The sequence below is a fragment of the Melanotaenia boesemani genome, chromosome 16 (assembly GCF_017639745.1).
Source record: "Melanotaenia boesemani isolate fMelBoe1 chromosome 16, fMelBoe1.pri, whole genome shotgun sequence".
Classification (NCBI taxonomy): Eukaryota; Metazoa; Chordata; class Actinopteri; order Atheriniformes; family Melanotaeniidae; genus Melanotaenia; species Melanotaenia boesemani.
Window position 1 is genome coordinate 31,721,446 of NC_055697.1, and position 21,142 is coordinate 31,742,587.

The window sequence follows — 21,142 nt, forward strand, 5'->3', positions numbered from 1 at the left end:
CTTTAGGAAAGGGGTGGAAAATGTATATAGCACCCAGGTGTCCCTCTTTCATTTATTTAACATTGATTTTTGAATATTATATCTTTCCAGTTTATTTATTTTACCATTAATAGACCCTGATTTGTTTCCTGGTCTCGTCTCGTGCTGTAACTTGTGAACAAGTTTACAGTCACAGTCAGAAAGCTGTTTCTAACCTGTTTGTCTTTGTGATTCGGTTCCATTAAAAAAATAACTTTATTTGTCCCCAAGGGGCAATATATGGCATGAAAAGTAGTCAAGTTTCACAGTATGTGGAAGTAAAAAAAGACAAAAGAAACAACAAGAAACCCAGGAGCCCCGAAAGAATCTCACCAGACAGTCATTTGACAGGGAGCTTTATTAAGTATACACAAAATCCACTAAAACTGAGGAGGGATCCAACCCGGGGACCTTCCCCAACCCAGGGCAGTTATTGCTTCCAGAGTGATCACTGTGCACTAAAGCGGTTTGGCAACCCAGTCCACCAACAAACATCACATCATCCTCTTCAGGAGGCACATGCACATGGGATGATTGCACTGGAAAACGGAAAGTGCTCGTACATGCACCTTAAGGGAATTCAAAAGTTCCCCTCCCTGTTAAACTCAAACCCTCCCACACACACTTCCTCGCCTGACCAGGTCCTCGCCAAACTCAGGTAAGTTCCACCCAGTCACATCACTTTGTCATTCAACATGACATGATGGAGCATCAGTGCCCTCTGATGTCCAGGAAATAGTACTGCAGGTTAATTTTAAGTTCTCCTCGTCGTCGCTCTTCATCCTCCGTCAGCTTCATGAGGGGGTCTGCAGCTGAAGAAGCTTCACATCCAGGAGCATCAGCTGACCGTGGAGGACAGGTCATGTGACACAGCACCATCCTGCAGGTGTGTTTGGGCTCAGACCGAACATCGAAGAGGTCTGCTGGATTTTGATGATTTAAATCATCAGTCATTTTTTCTGCTGCTTTTGTTTGTCAAAATCAAAATCAGTAAAATATGTCGACAAATAGAACCAACAGGTCCGAGCAAGCCAAAGACTCGCTGAGCTACCTCACATGACACTGAAATGTCACTCAGACTGAATAAATGTGGATGAGGCAAGATGATCATAGAAATAGAGGGGTTAAACCAACAGCAGAAAATTTAGCAGACATTCAGAACAGTTGTAAGTACCTTGGGATACCACGGACTGATGAAAACCAGGAAGAGACCCCATGGAAGTCAGTCACAGCCACAGAGAGTAAGATTAATCTTGAAGAGTCAGCTGAGTGGAAAGAACAAAGTCCAAACCATCAGCATGTTATCAGATACTCTGCTGGAAGAGGTGGAAGCCACTGATATGAAGACAAAAAGTTCCTCACAGGAGCGTCTGCACTCAGTTGGAAGTCCGAAAGTCAAAGCGGGGAAAACATCTACGGATGGTGGAGGATGATAGAGGCGAGATCCTGCATGACTTCCAGAAGTAAACGGATGCAGGCGGACTGCGTTGTTGTGAATATGTGAATATGAATAAAGTTAATTTTCAACTTCAGAAGTGGGTTATTTGTGTGTAACAGAGTAAACTCTATTAACTATCGGATGACGTGTTTTCATCAGTGTTGTTGAGGCTTTTTGACACATGGTGGCTACCGTTGTTCAATACGTGTTTAAGAAAGTGAAACGCTAGAGTGCGCTATACGTTAGCATTCCATACAAGATTCCAGCACTAGATGGCAGTAATTCTCACACAATGTCCTTCAAAAAGATTGTTTTCATTATATGTATAATTTTATAAGAATTTCTTTAAAGTATGTCTATGTACATGAATCATTTATGTTAATAAGTTTTATCAAGTTATCATTTTACCCTTGAAACAGATATGCACACTGTACAATCATAAGATTTTCTCGCAGGGGGAAAAAGTGTCAGTATTGGTACTGATATTGATGAAAAAGTACCATGAACTAATGGTATCGTACCAATACGAAAAAATTTGGCATTGCCCGTCTCAACATCTGATCAAGAGTCTACAAACATTTTATCAGGAAAATAAAATAAATTAGAAAATGAAAAACGCAAAGAAGAAAAGAAAAATATCTACTGACGCTACGCAGCCAAACAGCAGGCGGCGTTCGGTTTGGATCCGCCATTAAACGCAAAGTAGAGGGATTTTTCAAATTTGTTGACATACACTATATTACCAAAAGTATCGGCTCACAGCCTTGACTCTCATATGAACTTCATAGACATCCCATTCTTAATCACATGAGTTCAGTATGACGGTGGCCCTCCCTTTGCAGCTATGACAGCTTCAACTCTTATGGGAAGGCTTTCCACAGGCTTAGGAGTGTGTTTATAGGATTTCTGACCATTCCTCCAGAAGCACGTTTGTGAGGTTAGACACTGATGTTGGACGAGAAGTCCTGGCATGCAGCCTCCGCTCTCATTCATCCCAAAGGTCTTCTGTCTGGCTGAGGTCAGGCCAGTCAAGTTCATCCACTCTTAAAAGTGCAATTAATCAAAGGCACATATTTTTTATCAAAGTGATCAAATCCAGTTCAGGGAATTTCAGAAGCAAGCGCAAAGGAAAATTAGGATAGCTAAACGTAATTACAAGGATAAAGTTGAGGGCATGCTCCAGGCTGGGAAATCTCGCCCTGCGTGAGATGGAGTGAATCCGTTATGGGGCTGAAATCAAAACGGTGCCCAGTTTCCCTTTGTGGCAGAACTGATGCAGAGTTTGTAAATGAATTAAATGGCTTTTACTTGTGTTTTAATGTCCACAATTTCAGTAATGAGCTGGCAGTTTTTAAGAAGGAGGCTCCACTGAGAAATCCCTCATGTAGCTGGGGCCAGGCGGTTTATAAGCACTTTGACTGTGGTCATTTCACAGGAGGGGTAAACGGGGAAGAGGTTGAGAAACTCTTCCACCATACAAAAGGAAGGAAAGTCCTGGTCTTGATGGGATTGGAGGTTGGATTCTTAAGAACTGTTCTGAGTAGTTGGCAGACATCTTCTGTTTCATCTTTTTTGATTCCCTTCAGCTGAACAGGGTCCCTCGAATCTGGAAGAACTCAATTATTGTTCCAGTACCCTGAATTAACACGCCCCAAATTCTTAATGACTACAGACCTGTAGCCCTTACCTCACTTGTTATGAAAACATTTGAAAAAATATTAAAAGAAGCTCTCTTATCTACGGTTCAACATGACCCTATCACATTTGGAGGGCACTAAGACATTGGTGCAACTACTTTTTATTGATTTTTCTTTGGCTTTTAACTGTATCCAGCCTCATGTCTAGCACAAAGATTGAGGACCCACAATGTAGATCCAGGGCTAATTAGTTGGTTCCTGGATTTCTTACCGGTAAGTTCACAACGTGTGAAAGTTTATGGAATATCCTCTGACATTGTTTTGTCATCCACTGGATCCCCCCAAGGTTGTGTCTTATCTCCACTTTTGTTTGTTCTGTAAACAGATTCTTGTCGCACTCCCTACGAAGGGCATCACATTGTGAAAATTGCTGATGACTCTGTTATCATTTCATGAGCTGATCAGGGCAACTGACCGTGGCCCTGTGGCCATGACCAGTTGCCCTAGACTCTAGACTATTCTAACATAATTTGTGACCCTCACATTGCCAAGAACACAGAGGTCACCATTCTGATAGCGATCAGAATATTTTACTATACTGTACCTGCATTACAATGAATTCAGACATAAAAACAAATGTTTTCAAGTCTTTGCTCATCTTCTAAGATGTAGATGCAGAGAAATGTACACTATTTCCCCCTGTGGTCACAGATTTTGATGGCAAGTTTTTTTATATAGCACATTTTATGTACAAGACAATTAAAAGTGCTTTACATTAAAAGCATTACAGTGAGGTGCAGGAACCAAAAACAAATGCATTAAAACAAATTTTAAAATAAATTAATCAAATAGAAACAAAGAAAAAAGCTCAAATAAAACATCAAATTCAAGAAATAAAGTTCCAGTGTAAGGAATTTAACTGCTGTTCTGATAAAAGGCAGCAAATAGAAGTTTTTAACCCTGATGTAAAACTGCTGAGTCAGCACACCTGCAGTTTTCTGGGAGTTTGTTCCACATGTGAGGAGCATGAAAGCTGAACGCTGCCTCTCCACGTTTAGTTCTGACTCTGGGAACAGAAAGTGGACTGAACCCTGATGACCTGAGGGATCTGGTTGCTTCATAACGAACCAGAAGATCCTGAATGTAATTTGATTAAAAAACAAACAAACAAACAAACAAAACAACAACAACAAAACAAACAGGTTTTTAGGACTGACTGAAGAAAAGTGTGTCATGGTGTTCATGTCTCTGAGTGGACACAGGGACATATGTCCTGCCGCTGGTATGGAGGCACTGACTGACTGTCTGCTTTTCTAAATTTTGTTAGTGAAGAAAGAAGCAAACTCATTACAGACCCGGTTGGAAAGATGGGAACACTTTTTGGTGCAACACCGGAAGTGCTTGTTACTCAAGCCAGGCTATAAAATGGGAGTTTCCAATAAACTCAAAGGAGTGTGTTTGATTTAGTTGAAAACGTGTCTGGGTGTGTCCTTATCCCCCCGTCAGTGTTTTATATAAAAACGGACTGATGAGAGGAGTTCTGCCAACAGAATTAGGCGTAGAAGAAGAAGCTGTAGGTGACGCGCTTCCGGTGTCAGTGCGCAGATGCGCTTCGAAGAGCTCAGAGCCGAAACAGAACGCGACCAAACATACAGAAACAGGCTGGGAAACGACACGTTAGGGCGGAAAAGAAAAGTGCGCGTGAGGGAGAAGGTCTGCGACACGGCAGGTAAACCAAACTCACCTGACCTGGAACCGTTGGATATGCCCCAGAGTGTGCGTCAGCAAGCCGGTCCCCTGGCTGAGCTGAGTGGGTCGCGGGGCAGGCCCATCGCCGCTCCTCATCGCTGCTATCCAGAGTTTCTGTTGACAGACATCTAACAAAACGCGGCTTAAAACAGCTGATTTAGAAAAAACTAGTATTTGGAAAACAAACTGATAATCCTGACGTTTTTTCGGGTGTGTTTAGATTATTCTTGTTAGCATCTCCATCCTGCAGCCGCAGTCACACTAACGGGACAAAGTCCGACAGAGAAAAAAGAAACCTATTTATCGCTCGTTTTCTGCAGTTAGTCCATTCAAGCTCGTGCCAGAATGAAGACAAACAAATACAGTTTGTTAGCGGGGCCAAATTTACCAGACGGTTCCGTAAATTCCAACAAGTGACTCAGAAAATCCTCCAACTCGAGCTCTTGTTGGCTGCGGGGCAACGTGACGTTAAACTCGGGGATTTTGAAACAGAGTTTGATGTGACGTTTTTGTTCGATGCTTGCATGGGTTATTGTTTTGTAATATTTGACCATTTGTCAAATTTGCTTTGGTAAGTCGTTAACCAGCTGGTTAAGGAAGTGAAGACGTGGCTGTGTTGATAATGTGCGCAGACGAATGTGTCGTTAATGTGAAATGAAAACACTACCGGACGACTGCCTCCTACGATGCTGAAGTTGGCTTCCGATAGATTGTACAGAAAAGGGCCATTTCACTTTTTTTCTTTATCAAAACCAAGGCCTACAAAATTTAAACCGGTAAAAGACATGCTAACGTATCCCAGCGATGATAGATTATTTTAAATACAAGTTATGTTTCATGAATCATTTATTTGTGGAAATGTAATATATGCCCTTATCACTGCTTGTTAGGAATCTAAACCACATTAGAAACTGTCCAGGTGGAAAACTACGCAGTTCACGCTGATTCAATACACTTATAAAATTGTCTTGATGGCAAAGAATCTTTACAGCACAATATGTGACTGTTGAAAATGAAAATGGTAATTTCACAGACTTTGATCTCTTTCACCTTGGACCAAGTCCATATAAATCAAGACTTCTCAAGAATAAAAATCTCAAATAAATTATTTGTAACTTTCATGAATCCTTATTTTATTCCAAATACAACACAAACACATAAACAACATGTCAGATGATGAAACTGAGACATTTTACATTTTACAAAAAAATATGAGCTGACAGTGAATCTGATGCAGCAACACGTCTGGAAAAAGTAGTTCCAGGGTGGTGTTCAGCATGGTGTAAAAAGTAGTTCCAGGGTGATGTTCGGCATGGTGTAAAAAGTAGTTCCAGGGTGATGTTCGGCATGGTGTAAAAAGTAGTTCCAGGATGATGTTCGGCACGGTGTAAAAAGTAGTTCCAGGGTGATGTTCGGCACGGTGTAAAAAGTAGTTCCAGGGTGATGTTCGGCACGGTGTAAAAAGTAGTTCCAGGATGATGTTCGGCACGGTGTAAAAAGTAGTTCCAGGGTGATGTTCGGCACGGTGTAAAAAGTAGTTCCAGGGTGGTGTTCGGCACGGTGTAAAAAGTAGTTCCAGGGTGGTGTTCGGCACGGTGTAAAAAGTAGTTCCAGGGTGGTGTTCGGCACGGTGTAAAAAGTAGTTCCAGGGTGGCGTTCGGCACGGTGTAAAAAGTAGTTCCAGGGTGGCGTTCGGCACGGTGTAAAAAGTAGTTCCAGGGTGATGTTCGGCACGGTGTAAAAAGTAGTTCCAGGGTGATGTTCGGCACGGTGTAAAAAGTAGTTATAGGGTGGTGTTCGGCACGGTGTAAAAAGTAGTTATAGGGTGATGTTTGGCACGGTGTAAAAAGTAGTTCCAGGGTGGTGTTCAGCATGGTGTAAAAAGTAGTTCCAGGGTGGTGTTCAGCATGGTGTAAAAAGTAGTTCCAGGGTGATGTTCAGCATGGTGTAAAAAGTAGTTCCAGGCTGTTGTTCAGCACGGTGTAAAAAGTAGTTCCAGGGTGATGTTCAGCACGGTGTAAAAAGTAGTTCCAGGGTGATGTTCAGCACGGTGTAAAAAGTAGTTCCAGGGTGATGTTCAGCACGGTGTAAAAAGTAGTTCCAGGGTGATGTTCAGCATGGTGTAGCATCTTTTCTTCTTCTAACATGTCTGGAAACGTCTGGGAAGTGAGGAGACCAGTTGCTGGAGTTTTAGGAGAGGAATGTTGTCACATTCTGGTCTGATGCAGGATTCTAGCTGCTCTACAGTCCTGGACCTTGGTTGCTGGATTTCTGCTTCGATGATGCTCCAGATGTTGTGTACTGGTGAAAGGTCTGGACTGCAGGCAGGTCAGTTCAGCAGCCGGACTCTTCTCTTGTGAAGCCATGCTGCTGTGATGGATGCAGGATGTGGTTCAGCATCGTCTTGCTGAAATCTGCAAGACCTTCCCTGAAAGAGACGTTGTCTGGATGGGAGCAGATGTTGCTCTAAAACCTTTTTTTCAGCATTGATGGAGCTTCACAGATGTGGAAGCTGCCCACGCCATAGGCACTAATGCAGCCCCATCCCATCAGAGATGCAGCTTTTCACCTGTCCACTGATAACAAGCTGGATGCTCCCTCTCCTCTTTAGTCTGCAGGACACGCCGTCCATGCTTTCCACAAACTAGTTCACATCTTCATCCAGGTTTCCACTTTACCTCAGAACATTTTAAATGAGCTTTGGTTCAGAGAAGATGGAAGAAGCTGGTTCTGGATCCTGTTCACATCTGGCTTCTTCTCTGCATGATGGAGCTTTAACCTGCATTTGTGGTTTTCAGGGTGAACTGTGTTCACAGACAGTGGTTTCTGGAAGTCTTCCTGAGTCCATGCAGTGGTTTCCAGTAGAGAATCATGTCTGCTTTTAATGCAGTGCTACCTGAGGATCCCAAGATCTCCAGCATCCAATGCTGGCTTTCAGCTGTGTCCCGTGGACAGATTCCTCCTGATCCTCTGAATCTTTTTAAGAAATAATACAATGTAGATGGTGAGATCTAAGTCTCCTCAATTTTATGTTGAGAGACATTTTTTTTAATTATTTGACAAGTTTTAGACATTTCTTGTCGTTTGGTGCCCCTGTTTCAAACTATTTAAACATGTTATGTTGTTTATGTTCTGTTGGGAATTAGATGAGTTTTGAGATGTGCAAATCTGTTTATTTATATACACCCAACGTTTCTGAAGTTGTGGTTGCAGATGCCACAGAAGCTGTCAAACGACATTTTTACTGAATTTTCACAAATATACGTATAAGTGTTAACAAATTTTAAAAATGCGTTAAAATATAAGTCGCCAGTGTGAAAATCTTTTCTAGGTTTGAGTAGTTTGAATATGAAAACGGTCTTCTTTATGTTGGCACCGGAAGCTGTGAAGCTGAAGCCAACTTCAGCTGCCTTTGCTAGCAAACGTTTGTTGCGTTTATGCGACGTGTTAAAATCAAACGCAGTACTGTTTCCTTTAACTCCGATACTACGTTTATGTCAGCCACATTGCAGGGGCAGTAGTTCCTGGTTGGTGTCACTTTATTTTTAATCTGTTACCGGTGAAAAACAAAACAATGAATCCATGTCAGTGTCGGAACTCCTCTGAGGGGATAGCTTGTTAGCAGCGCAGCGCTTAGCCTGTTTCATCAGATATTAGACGGACCCAACTTGCAGCCGTTAGACAACACGCCCAGCAACACGTGGGATTCACGCGCTCACTTCCTCAAAAATGAACGACTACCGTGGAAATCAAAATCGAAAATTAATAGACCCACTTCACATCCGTACAAATCCATCTGCTGAAAACCAGTTAACACCGAGATTCTGATGTTAGACGCTTCCAGCCCCTCAGGAGGAGGTGGATTCTCATAACAGCACAGGTGTGGATGTTTGTAGGCAGGATTATTTTAAGCTCGTACGTCAAGAATGCTGCCATAGTCCATGACAAGAAGTCTAGAAACTCCACAACCTGCCCCCCACCTATTTAAACCACATCACAGGCTGCAGTCGCCACTGTTTCCATGGAAACATCCACCTGTTTCCACACTGAACACAACGAATCAGTGTATTCTGGTCGACTTGAAACCAAGGTATCAAAAACCTATCATAGTTCAGGGTCCACATACAGGGCAGCATGACCTTGATGGGGCTGGACCAGTTAAATAGTCAAAGTGAACCTAAAATACATTATAACATTTACATGTGAGACTAATTTGACATTCTCTAAACTTTTGAGTTCATAGTGTGTAACTGTTCAATGTTTAAGTATTTATTACACAACATACTGTTTCTAACAACATAATAAACCCCAAAAGTAGTGTCTAAACCTTGAATGGAGACGGAAATGTTCTGGTTGGAAACAGCCCTCCTCATCATACTGTTCACATTTAGACCTCATCAGACCAGGATCACACCTGACACACTACCAGTTATTTTATGTTGTGGTTTACCTACCAGTGTTGTTAGCGTTTGTTTCAGTAAAATATTTGAGATGAAGCAGTTAGCGTTGCATAGTTCTGCTTGAATAACCAACGTTCATGATGTAAAATAAGTGTTTCAGCACTACATTTATATAAATAAAAGTATTTTAATTCTTTATTTGTAATATGAATATACATAAAGTTTAAACATAAATTACTTTTAAAGTTTGTTTGAACGTCTTCTACAGAAGTATCTCTTTTAATGTTTTCTCATGTTTCCATAGCAACCATGGTGGGCGAGCGCCGCAATGGGAACCTGCTGGTCCAGCTCGGCCCGAGGCTGCAGGCGTATCCAGAAGAGCTGATTCGCCAGCGCCGCATCCACGACGGTCAGACGGAGTACCTGATTCGTTGGTGCCTCGTCACCATCGATGATGGGTCCAGTTCTGGGGGCGGAGCCAGCGAGGCTGGTGGGACAGGCAGTAGCAGCTCTGGCGTGGGCGGGTCCAGCAGTTCCTCATCTGGAGAATCCAAACCTGAAAACATCCTGATGTGGATGTCGACGGAGGATGTGTACGCCAACTGTCCCACCCTCCTGGGAAAGAGGAAGACGGACACGCAGCGCCCCCTGCAGCAGCAGGAGAAGCAGCAGGATGGAGAGGTGGTGGACGGAGGTCAGAGGAGCGGCGATGAGCTGCCGGCAGATGTCACCTTCGATGAGGTGGAGCTGTCGGACATGAAGGAGGACGTTAAGAACCTGGTGTGTCGAGCCAGGAAGCAGATGGCCAAGAAGAGCGACTTCTCCATCAACATTATGCACACCATCCACGTGCTGAGCGCCTACGCTAGCATCGGCTCGCTGGTCGGTGTCTTCAAAGAGACGGGCGCCCTCAACCTGCTGATGGAGCTGCTGTGCAACAAGGAGACTCAAACGAGGCGCAGCGCTGGGAAGATGCTGCGAGCGCTCGCCTCCCATGACGCAGGTAAGAACGCTGGATTCAGGAACAGCTGGGAAACCCGAGTTTCTGGTTTATTTAAAAAATAAACCAGAAACCGGGAGGGGGGGGGGGTGTACACAGAAGTTTCTGGTTTATCACCAGGAATGATATGGGAGGTGCCTCCGGATGAGCCTTCACTCTCTCACGCAGCAGTTTCTATCTTTGGGGTTGACTCAGGCTCATCATCAGCAGGTTGACGGGTCAAAGATGCATGTGTGTTGGAGTGTGTGTTAGAATCAGTGTTCTGATTGAGCTGTGATTGGAAGTGTTTAGTGTCTCATGGAGATGGTGGGGCTTATGACCTATCCAGCAGTCGGCCAGCAGGAGTGATCTGGATGTTTTAGCTGCTGTAAACCTGCCGAGTGCTTCTGAGCCGTCCTCAGTGATGACTGACGTCTGTTCGGGTCGGACAGAAAACCCACTGATCTGTCTGTCGGGTCTGAAGGACACATTCCTGAGTTGTATACCTTTCCTATGTGGACAGGGAAGCGGGGGGAAACGCGGACAGGAAGCAGGGAGGAACGCTGACAGAAACACGGACGGGAATGTGGGCAGGAATGCGGGCGGGAACGCAGGCAGGAACATGGACAGGGCTGGCAAGAACGCGGACAGGAAGCAGGGAGGAACGCGGACGGGAATGCGGACAGGAACACGGACAGGAGGCGGGAGGGAACACAGACAGGAACCGAATGGGAATGCCGGCAGGAACGTGGATGGGAAGACGGGCGGGAAAACGGACAGGAATGCGAGTGGGAACGCAGGCAGAAACGCGGGCGGGAACATGGACAGGAAGTGGGCGGGAACAAGCACAGGGAGCGGGTAGGAACACGGACGGGAATGCGGGCAGGAGCACGGATGGAAAGTGGGGAGGAACGTGGATAGGAACATGGGCAGAAACACGGACAGGAATGAGGGCGGGAAGCGGGCGGGAACACTGACGGAAAGCGGGTAGGATGTGGGTCTGAAATGGACAGGAAGTGGTTTGTGATTTACTCTGTAAAACTTCTGCAGCCCAGAGACAGACGCAGCTCAAACTGGATAAAAGCGGTTTAAATTTAAAGAAACTTCCTCCTGAAGTTCATGGATCAAGTTCTGAGGACTGTGGATTTTGTTCTCTAGAAATTCCACTAAAACAAATCAGCCTGAACTTCCCGTCAGACTTCTGTTAGTTCTCATCTTTCTGAGTCCAGAATTGGGTTAATTTCCGTTTTTATCCAGAAACATTTAAGTCTGTTTTATATACTGATGTTGAACCCGGACCACGTTTAGAACCACCTGCTGACCGAGTAGCAGAGTTTCCACTACGACGTTTATTATACAGGAAGTATCATCTATAGAAAACACAGCAGCTGTGAGTTCAGCTCCGATGCTCCGGACCCGTCCTGTTGGTTCTGGTTGGGCTTGGTCAGAAAATGTGGTTTGTTGTGTTTACAGGAAGTAAAGTTTCTGTTAGAAGTCAGAAACGTTCCCAACGAAAACTTAAGATTTGGTGTGTTTTTAGTGTAAGAAGTCGAAACTTCAGCAGAACACATAGTAAATGTAGAACATCAGCAGGATTCTTTTGGTCCAGATTCCAGCTCCCCACACAGTTTCTGATCCAGGGAACGGATCACAGGAATCTGAGTAAGAACTGAACATAACATCAGCATGACTGTGACGCTCCAGTTACTGCCAGCAACAAGCTGGGCCACGCCTTGCTATGAGATCAGGATTCTTTCTGGACTCGGGCTCGTGTGCTGAAAGACCAGAAAGTCCTGAGGGTGAGGATGATGAGGCAGAGCTCCGTCTTCATCCTTTCTACATTCTTGCTGCTTTTAGTCTCAGTTTGGGTCACGTGGAGAAACTGTGGGTGAGAGTTTTACCCATGAGTCATCAGGCCGGCAGAGGAAGCAGAGACCTGACTAGAGGAGAGCTCTTACTCTGTTTTCCTGTGCACCAAACACTGACCAGAGTCCCTTTAGAAAAACCTGCAAGCTGTAAAAACCTGTTTTAAAAAATCAGTTGATGCCAGCTGAGCACAAAATGAACTGTGATTAGTGGGAAAGGAGGAAGAGGGACGGAGGTTCTGCAGAGACCTTCCATTATCCCCTAAATCTTCACTAGATCTCTGGACCCCGAGCACTATCGCTTATATTGTCATCAGCTTCTCAGCAGCGGTGGTGTGTAGCTCTGTGGGGTAAATGTGATGGATATTTTACCCTTTAGGTGATCTATGGAGGTTTTCCAGGCATTTCTATCCCATCCAGGAGGTTTACAATCCAGCCACTAAATCTGGTAAATCCACAATAATAATAATAATAATAATACATTTTATTTCTTGGCGCCTTTCAAACACCCAAGGTCACCGTACACAAAAGGAAAAATAAATAAAAAGACAATAAAAATATAAATTACATAAGAGTTAAAACAGATAACGGACATTGATATAAAAATTACACAAAACAGTCAGTTTACATGGGTTATAGGGAGTATGCCAGTTTAAACAGGTGGGTTTTGAGTGCAGATGTGAATGGAGAAGACAATGATCCATGATAACAGCATTATTTATCACATTTCACCATAAAAACATCACCATCACTACTATGTTGCTAAGAGACCTCTATTTAGACCTGGACATGATGATGAAGGCACTTCCTGTCAGACTTTCCACCAATCAGAGAGCTTAGATTGATGGTAACGTCCAATCAGGAGCAGCCAAAGATCAACCAGTGAGCAGAAAGTTCTATGTGTGTGTGAAAAGAAGAAAAATAATGCTCCTCTATGGCTGGAATAAAGCCAAGAAGACGTTTCTGATGCACGGTGGCGCCACAAAGCAGCTGAGCTGGAGTTGGTTTAGTGAGGATAGCAGGTAAATAGTAGCAGGAATAACTGGAAATGAGGAAAAAGTGGAAACATGGAAATAGTTTCTGTTGTGTGTTTGTTTCAATAACAATATTTTTTCTCCTGAAAGCCAAGACTTGAGAGAACGATGAGATGAGAAAAGGTTTGGTCACTGTTGATCTGTGTGTTATTTCTACAAAGTTCTGTTAGTAATAAATTCTGTTTTCTTCTTCTGGTCGACCTTTATGCCGCTACATCTATTCATACATTCATTTTACATCATTTTACCTCCCTATCTGACAGCGGAGGCTGGAAACATGTCTGATGCTGACTGGGATTAAAAAGCTCCAGCTGCTACATACAAATGTAAAAAAAACAACAAAAAAAATGTTTTAAGGGTTAATGACAGACTAGTTTTTTAAACAGCTGCATGTAGAACAAAGCTAAGTTAATGTTCTTGGGTAATGGAAAGTGACACAAACCGAAAGGACTATCTGAATCAGGTCTGTAAGCGATCACCATGTTTGGGAAGCAGGATGAGGTGCAGGTTTGTCTCTATAAGCCCATCCGAACGGAGCTTCATTCGTCAGTCTGACACAGGAAGAAAACTAGGAAAGTCCAGTTTGGGAGTAGGCCTGTCACGATAACCAATTTAGCTGTACGATAAATTTTCTCAGAAATTATCGCGATAAACGATAATATTGCGCAAAGCGCTAATGTGTCATTTTGAGACCATTCTCAACTAATATAATAATAATAATGCAAGTACACATTTTCAAAGATCAATAAACTAAATAAATAAAAGCGCCTTTTTCACATAAGCCGGGACGCCGGCCCAAAAGTAATGCAGCCCACTGGGAATCCTCCCAAACCTCTCGATTAGCCGGCATTGCTCTTAATGTGTATTTTGTCAAATACGCTAGTGTTAACCATTCCCGCTTCTTATCCGCCGATAGTAGTCGGAGGACACGGGGGAGATCCGTCCTCTCCAGGGCCGAAGTGGAGTTGGCTTCGGGGTTAACTCCCAATTACTCTCTTCTCTCGCCGCTCACGGCGTGGAGCACCATAAAAAAAAGGAAACAGCGGTTGTGCTGAGAAACGGCTTTATTATAACGCACCGTTATTGTTTTTCCTGACTGTTCTGCCTAACCGCTCCGTCTCTTCTCTTCACACCTTTTCTTCTTCTGCTACTCTCGTTCCTCATAAGCTCTTCTTCTCCTCCCTCTGCGCTCACGCTCACTCTCACGCGCACTGAGCTGCTGGATCGCACACACAAAGTTAGACACATCGCACAACACTAGTATATAGGCTGACTCTATTTGCGTAATGTGCCTGCGGATTACAGGGGTTATTACGGTAGACCAGGAAGTGGGGGCTTTGTACTGACGTCGTAAGCTAGATGTGTGTGTTCTGCTTACATGTGGGGAGCAGCGAAATGATAAAAGAGGAGGTGCTTGCATCTATTATTTCTCCATTCGACTTATTTACATATTTCAGCATGAGAATCGGAGGTTTAGCGCGAGAGCGTGAGAAGCCACTTAAATGCGCAAGTCTCACGGCCATTGCGTGTTGGCAGCCCTGCAAAACAAATGCGGCTTACCGGCTCGTGCTGCAACATGCTGCAGTCAAGTATGACACCAGAGAGATCACTCCGCAACAAACCAGAGCGTTGAGTCGAAATACGCCATAGTGAAACCTATTGTCATACACAGTTTATGGTAAAGGGAGGACTAATAAAAATTATCGCGGCCGGCAAACTTATCGTGCTCTTATTTTCTTATCGTTCAATTAATTGACTTATTGCTTATCGCGACAGGCCTATTTGGGAGTCGAACAGACTCAGAGGAAAGGGGTGACAGTCAGTGCTGCTGGCATCTCCATGGCAACCTGCTGCATCCTGAGGTCTGACTGGACAATCTGAAGGTGCAGCAGGTCGGTTCCTCACACCAACTTCATTTCTGCGTGCTGAACCGTGCATTGACTTTTAGTCCATATGCACGTTTCATACATGAAGTTCCTGGTTCCAGGCTGGGGGTGTTCAGCAGGTGCTGACGCTGTATTGTTGTGTCTGCAGGCAGCCGAGCCTACGTCCTCCTGTCTCTCAGTCAGCAGGACGGCATCGAGCAGCACATGGACTTTGATAACCGCTTCACTCTGCTGGAGCTGTTCGCTGAAACCACATCGTCAGAGGAGCACGGCATCTCCTTCGAGGGAATCCACCTGCCTCAGGTATGAGCAGCGTCACACGGTGTCCACGTGCTACCTGACATAGCGGGACGATCTGAGACAGAATGGATGAGCTAAGGAACAGCTGCTGTCTCGTCTCAGGTTCAGCTCTTTTTTTTCCTGGTAACGCTGGTGCATCTGACATTTCTCAGGTCCAGGTGGAGACTTTGCTGATATCTGGCTGTGATCTGTTATCTCCACCACTTCAGGGGTTTATCACGGTGCCTGAGCCAAATGAATGAGTTCATTTCATTTTAAATTCTTTACCCATCTTCACCACTAGATGTCAGTAATCCTGCATCTTTAGAAATGTGGTGCTGAGAGCAGTACTGGGGAAACCGGGTGCACCAGCGAAACAAATACAAAAAGTGTCTCATGTTTCATTTTCTTTTCTGTGTCCAGATTCCCGGGAAGCTGCTGTTCTCTCTGGTGAAACGTTATCTATGCGTCACATCTCTGATGGACAAACTCAACACGGCCGGGGCGGAGTCCTGCTCTGACAGACAGGATTCCAGCCCCGCCCCTGCTACGTTCTCTAGCTCCGCCCACCAGATGGAGCTCCTTCGTATCCAGCGAGAGTTTGACTTCACCATGGCCATGGCCAACCTGATCTCAGAACTGGTCCGAGTGATGGGCTGGGACCGGAACCGGAAGCCCCCTGACGGCTCCGCCCACCACTCTGGAGGAGGTGTGGCCTGTGGTGAGGAGCAGGGCGAGGAGGTGTGCCGCCCTGTCCTCAGGTCCATCTTCCAGCCTCGGTTCTGCACATCACCCGCCACTCTCAGCACCAGCTCCACCATCGCGGCTCCGTCTGCCACGCCACCAAAGAAGAAGGTGGGAAACGGGTTCAAGACGCGCTCCGACTTTGGCAGCCGCACGGCGTACGTGGAGTACATCCAGGACAGTCTGAAGAGCGGCATGATGGTCCGCATGCTGGAGGACTACGAGGAGGTGAGCGCTGGAGACGAGGGAGAGTTTCGCTATAGCAACGACGGGTCGCCGCCGGTCCAGGTGAGGAGATGGGGACGGTCCGATGGCTGAGAGGATGTTTGGTGTAAGCATGATGGCTGATGGGAAATCTGATGAGAAACATTTTAATAAAAAACACAGATCTGATGTATCAGACATAAAATATTTTTTTGTGGTTCTGTGAGATGCTGTTTCAGCTTTGTTTTTATTTACAAACAGATGAAGAAATATTTATATATCCTGATTTTATTGATCAAGTCCCATATTTTAACCCCAAAAAGTCCATTTTAAATTCTACAAAATAAGCTGAAATTTGAGTAAATATGACAGAAAGCACATTCTCTGTAAAACGTGTTAAACATCATTTGGCAGACTCTTTTCTCCAAAGCGACTTACATCTGAGAGTAAGAACAACACAAGCATGTTTAAAAACAGAGTTAAATGATATATATATATAATTAATATTTATTTACTTTAACTTTCAGAATTCAGAATTATGGCCCAATCAGAAGTACTTGTACCTTTTTAAATGACTTAAATAGCTACGCCCCTCATTTGAATATGAGAAATGGAAATAAGTTCAGCTAAAAAAATGTTTTTTTCCATGTATTAAAGTATTTTGAAGCAGCAGCTGGACGGGTCCAGCATGAGCCCGATCAGACTTTAGTTTTCACTTGAAACCTGTGAATTTATTTGATTTACCATCAGAAAAAGTTGATTAATGATCAGCAGCTTTGTTTTATGAAGTAATTCTGACTCTGATACCCTCCTGGTTCTGGACTGGGCTTTGTTCAGGTGTACTGGAACTCCTTGTCCAGGACTTACTGGGTCCACTGGCACATGGTGGAGATTCTGGGCAACGGCAGCAGCAGCCAGTCTGAGAAGGAGACGCAAGAGAAGGCCTCATCCCTGACAGAGACGCTCAAACTCACTGCAGGTAAGACACCAAGCCTCACCCGAGTCTCACCCAAGCCTCACCGGGGTCTCACCCGAGCCTCATCTGAGTCTCACCCAAGCCTCACCGGGGTCTTACCCCAGACTCACCTGAGCCTCATCCGAATCTTACCTGAGACTCACCCGAGTCTCATCCAAGTCTTACCCGAGTCTCATCCGAGTCTTACCCGAGTCTCATCCGAGTCTTACCCGAGCCTCACCTGAGTCTCACCCAAGCCTCATCCGGGTCTTACCCGAGCCTCATCCAAGTCTTACCTGAGTCTCATGCGAGTCTCACCCGAGTCTCACTGGGGTCTTACCTGAGCCTCATCTGAGTCTTACCCGAGTCTCATGCGAAACTTACCTGAGGCTGACCCGAGACTCACCCGAGTCTCATCTGAGTCGTACCCGAGTTGTGTCCTAGTCTTACCTGTGTCTCTCTTCATGTTGGTTCTTCCCTCAGTGAGCCAGACGTTCTTCTCGAAGCCTCCCGGGGGCCTGTACTCGCTGCCGTACCTGTCGGAGGGGCTGCAGGTGGAGCCGGCGGCTCTGAGCAGAGCTGAGTGGTGGGAAATCCTGTTCTTCATCAAGAAACTGGAACCGAAGCAGCAGCAGGAGGTCAACGACATCCTGCTACAGAACCTGGAGGAGCAGGTAGGAAACTGAACACCTGACACCTGAAAAGCAGGTAGAATCTGTCAGTAACATGTCTGTCTGTTGCCCAGGAGACAGAGCTGGACGACTCAACTTTAATCAGCCTGTCTGTCCCCGGAGACGTGGCCAAGAAACTGCTTCACTACCTGAAGCAGAAGCTGCCGTCATCGTGCCTCAGTGACCTGCTGTGCTCGCACGCCTTCTGCAAACATTACCTGAGGAGAGGAGGAGGAAGTCTGGAGGATGAAGAACTGCTGGGTGAGGACACGACCAGGGCGTCTCTGATTACATCCAGGATGTCTCCACACACGTCCGTCCTCACGACTCTGTGTTTAACTCTGCTTTGTTCTGCAGCTGAAAGCTCTCTGGGTTCTTCCGGTCTGGGTGGAGGAGGAAGTCAAAGCTTCTCGTCTTCATCGGCCACAGCCTCATCTTCCTCAGCGATGGGCTCCGTCTCTAAGAAAGCCAAGAAAGAACTTCCTGTTGACTCTGGCGGCTCGGAAACGGAGAACGAGCTGCCCACAGAGGACGACAGCAAGTACCCCGATGACCTGAAGGACAAAATGAAAGGTAGGACAGGTGTGCTCAGCCGGGTGGGGACAGGGGATATGTGTCTTCTGGGGGGCGCTGCAGCATCCAACACCAAAGGCTTCAGTTCAGTATCTTTTTTTTTTTTTTTTTTTTTTTTTACAGAATGAGACAACCTGAATAAATAAAACTTTGTGAAATAGAATGAAAATTAACTCATAAAATAAATTAATACTGAGGTGAGAACATGAGTTAGATTGTAACTTCCAGCATTAAAAACAAGTTTTTACAGAGCTGGAATTAATTGTAAAGGCTCACTGGTGATGAACCAGATGACCTGGCCTGGTTGTCCTCCACTGTCTTCCTCCATGTTTGCGTTGTTGAGCTTTACCTGTGCAGGTAGATGTTCAGGTGTGAGAAGATAAACTGTCCTGTTTTCTCTGCAGCGTACAACAACCCACGGGTCCAGGGGAAGAAGACGCTCCTGGAGAAACTGGGGGAGGTGGTGGACATCCTGAAGAAGGGGGGGTCCAGTTCTGACCAGGCCCAACAGCTGGCCGCCATCCTCTTCATCACCAAGCTGCTGGAGGAGAAGAACGGGCAGGAAAAGAACTCGATGAGAAGCGACTCTGCTCAGACTGTACGGTGAGAAACGCATATTCCAGGAAATAGACTGAGCCAGGACTTTCTAAGAAGATTCGGGTGATGTCACCAGGGTGACGCAGGAAGTCCTGTCAGCTGATGTTAGACTTTGCTTTTATTGATTAACATTTGGAGTGTCTCTCTGTTTAGTCTGAATGGTTGTTTCTGCCATGGTGGACCTGCTCCGATGGCCGTGGTCCCGGCAGCCTAGAGGAGTTGAGGCTCTACAGGAATTAAACCTGTGACGTTTCGTGTGTTCTCTCTGACAGGGACAAGGTTCTGAAGCTGCTGGTGGAGCTGCTGAGCTCGTCCTCTAAAGACGTGGTGGTCAGCACGCTGAGGCTCACGCACCTCCTCATGCTGAAGTATGAGTGGAGGGTCTCCTTCGCCACGGAGGGCGGAGTCAAAGCCATCTTGTCCTGCATGCAGGAGTTCTGCTCCATTACTCACGTGCAGCAGCTGGCGCTGGCGGTGAGAACAGTTCCGCTCCCGGTTGGTTCTGTTGGTGTCGGTCCTGTGTTTGATGGTATACTCGTCTTCCTCTCAGACGCTGAAGGTGATCACCGGAGCCGGCAAACACGACCTGCGCAGTGTTGGCAGCAGTGTCCCGCTTTCAGAGTCTGGCACACAGATGATGCTGGAGATTTTCGCCAGCATTGGCTCGGCCACGCCCGAAGGCTCCAAAGGCCTGCTGGCTGCCATCCCTGCCGCCATCGAGCTCATGCTGAAGACCAAAGGGTAAGGGAGGTCCGGAGGTTCAGGTTCTATGAGACCGCCGCGTTCTGACCCGAGCTTCTCTCTGCAGCTGCATGCTGTCAGTGCGAAACGGGCTGCTCGTCATCATCATGCTCATCTCCAGCCACAAGAGCCTGGCGGAGCAGCTGGTGGCCTGCAGCGTCACCGCCGTCCTCAAAAAGTGTCTGGCATTGTCCAGAGCCGAGACGATGCTGGCCATCATTGCCCTCAACCACATCTCCATGGTCCACAAGCTGGAGAGCAAAGGTACGCTCATCCCATCGGGAGGACACTCAGAGTACCACCGACAAGATACAAACGTGTGTGTGTTTGTGTGTGTGCGCAGACTGTCAGGAGCAGCTGGACTTTAAGGACACGGAGCTGCAGATGTTGGTGGTGAGTCTGAAGGAGCTGACGGCAACTAAAGAGGTGATCCAGACTCTGGAGCAGCTTCTGTGTGATGACACCTCTCAGCTGGAGGAGGAGCGCAGCCAGGTACACACACCTGCAGGCCTTCCTCTCTTTTTCTACTGGGTTTTGTTCTGGTTCAGATCCAGGTCCTGCCTTGAGGTGTATTCACACTGGTGCTGTTTGGTCCACTTTGAACAAACCCTGATCCACTTCCACGGATAGTATGGTTCATTTGGGGTAGTGTGAGTAGTACTGTGGTGTGGACCAAAGAAGTAAACTCTGGTCTGCTTAAAAACTGATCAAAGAAAGGAGGTGATGTAGATCAACATGGTGGAAAACTCACTGCCGCTCATACTGGACACATTAAATTCAGCTTTATTTGTATACACCAGTCATCTCAGGACACAAATCAGTTCAGTGTTCCTGTGAAAACCGTGTTAGTAAAAACAGAAAATTCCAAACTGCATATGTTTGTTGTTGCTTCATTGTTTACCTGCAGTGAACAAACCGTTTTCAATCCTGACCTATCAATACGAATATCGCCCCCTAGCGAACAGTTGTTGATGCTGACTTCCTGCTTCTGGGATTTATTGTGGGAGTTTGTGGAACCGGGAGTAGCTGTTTTGGGGGGATGGTGGTTGAAATAAACGGGCTGTTATACAAACGTGTTTGTTGGACTGTTTCAGTTTAAACTGACATTGTTTAGGCAGTTTGAGTAAAGTTCAGAATATCCTGCGCAGTTAAGCTGAGTCCCCCAGACTAGAGCACCCTAAGAGCCAGTCCCCAGAGCGAACTCTGGTTCCAGATCTGCACCACCTCCTCGCAGGTCAGGGCTGGTTCAGGTTGATGGAGACAACCAAAACTTTGGTTCTTGACTTTTAAACTTGGAGGTCACGGTCAGTGTGTCTGACTGAGAGCTCCAACATAGATGTCAAGCATCTCAGTCCTTTTCTCACTTTGAAAC

At 45.8% G+C, this 21,142-nt stretch overlaps 2 protein-coding genes across 4 annotated transcripts in view; one reads left to right on the plus strand and one right to left on the minus strand.

Annotated features, from left to right (window-relative positions):
* LOC121656089 (synapse differentiation-inducing gene protein 1) overlaps positions 1–5,225 on the minus strand; it is a 29,564-nt gene extending 24,339 nt beyond the window's left edge. Inside the window, exon 1 of the mRNA XM_042011126.1 lies at positions 4,838–5,225. The gene's annotated coding sequence lies outside the window, so the exon portion shown is untranslated. The remainder of the gene's footprint in view (positions 1–4,837) is intronic.
* The window catches only part of LOC121656088 (cullin-9), a 42,836-nt gene continuing 26,370 nt past the window's right edge, over positions 4,677–21,142 (plus strand). For all 3 annotated transcript variants that reach the window (XM_042011121.1, XM_042011122.1, XM_042011123.1), the window contains exons 1-13: positions 4,677–4,822; positions 9,547–10,245; positions 15,155–15,309; positions 15,709–16,317; positions 17,071–17,212; positions 17,672–17,862; positions 17,934–18,120; positions 18,217–18,432; positions 18,837–19,035; positions 19,302–19,503; positions 19,580–19,770; positions 19,838–20,034; positions 20,114–20,262. In XM_042011121.1, the coding sequence (XP_041867055.1) occupies positions 4,699–4,822; positions 9,547–10,245; positions 15,155–15,309; positions 15,709–16,317; positions 17,071–17,212; positions 17,672–17,862; positions 17,934–18,120; positions 18,217–18,432; positions 18,837–19,035; positions 19,302–19,503; positions 19,580–19,770; positions 19,838–20,034; positions 20,114–20,262 (3,261 nt within the window). In that variant the 5' untranslated portion in view covers positions 4,677–4,698. The remainder of the gene's footprint in view (positions 4,823–9,546; positions 10,246–15,154; positions 15,310–15,708; positions 16,318–17,070; positions 17,213–17,671; positions 17,863–17,933; positions 18,121–18,216; positions 18,433–18,836; positions 19,036–19,301; positions 19,504–19,579; positions 19,771–19,837; positions 20,035–20,113; positions 20,263–21,142) is intronic.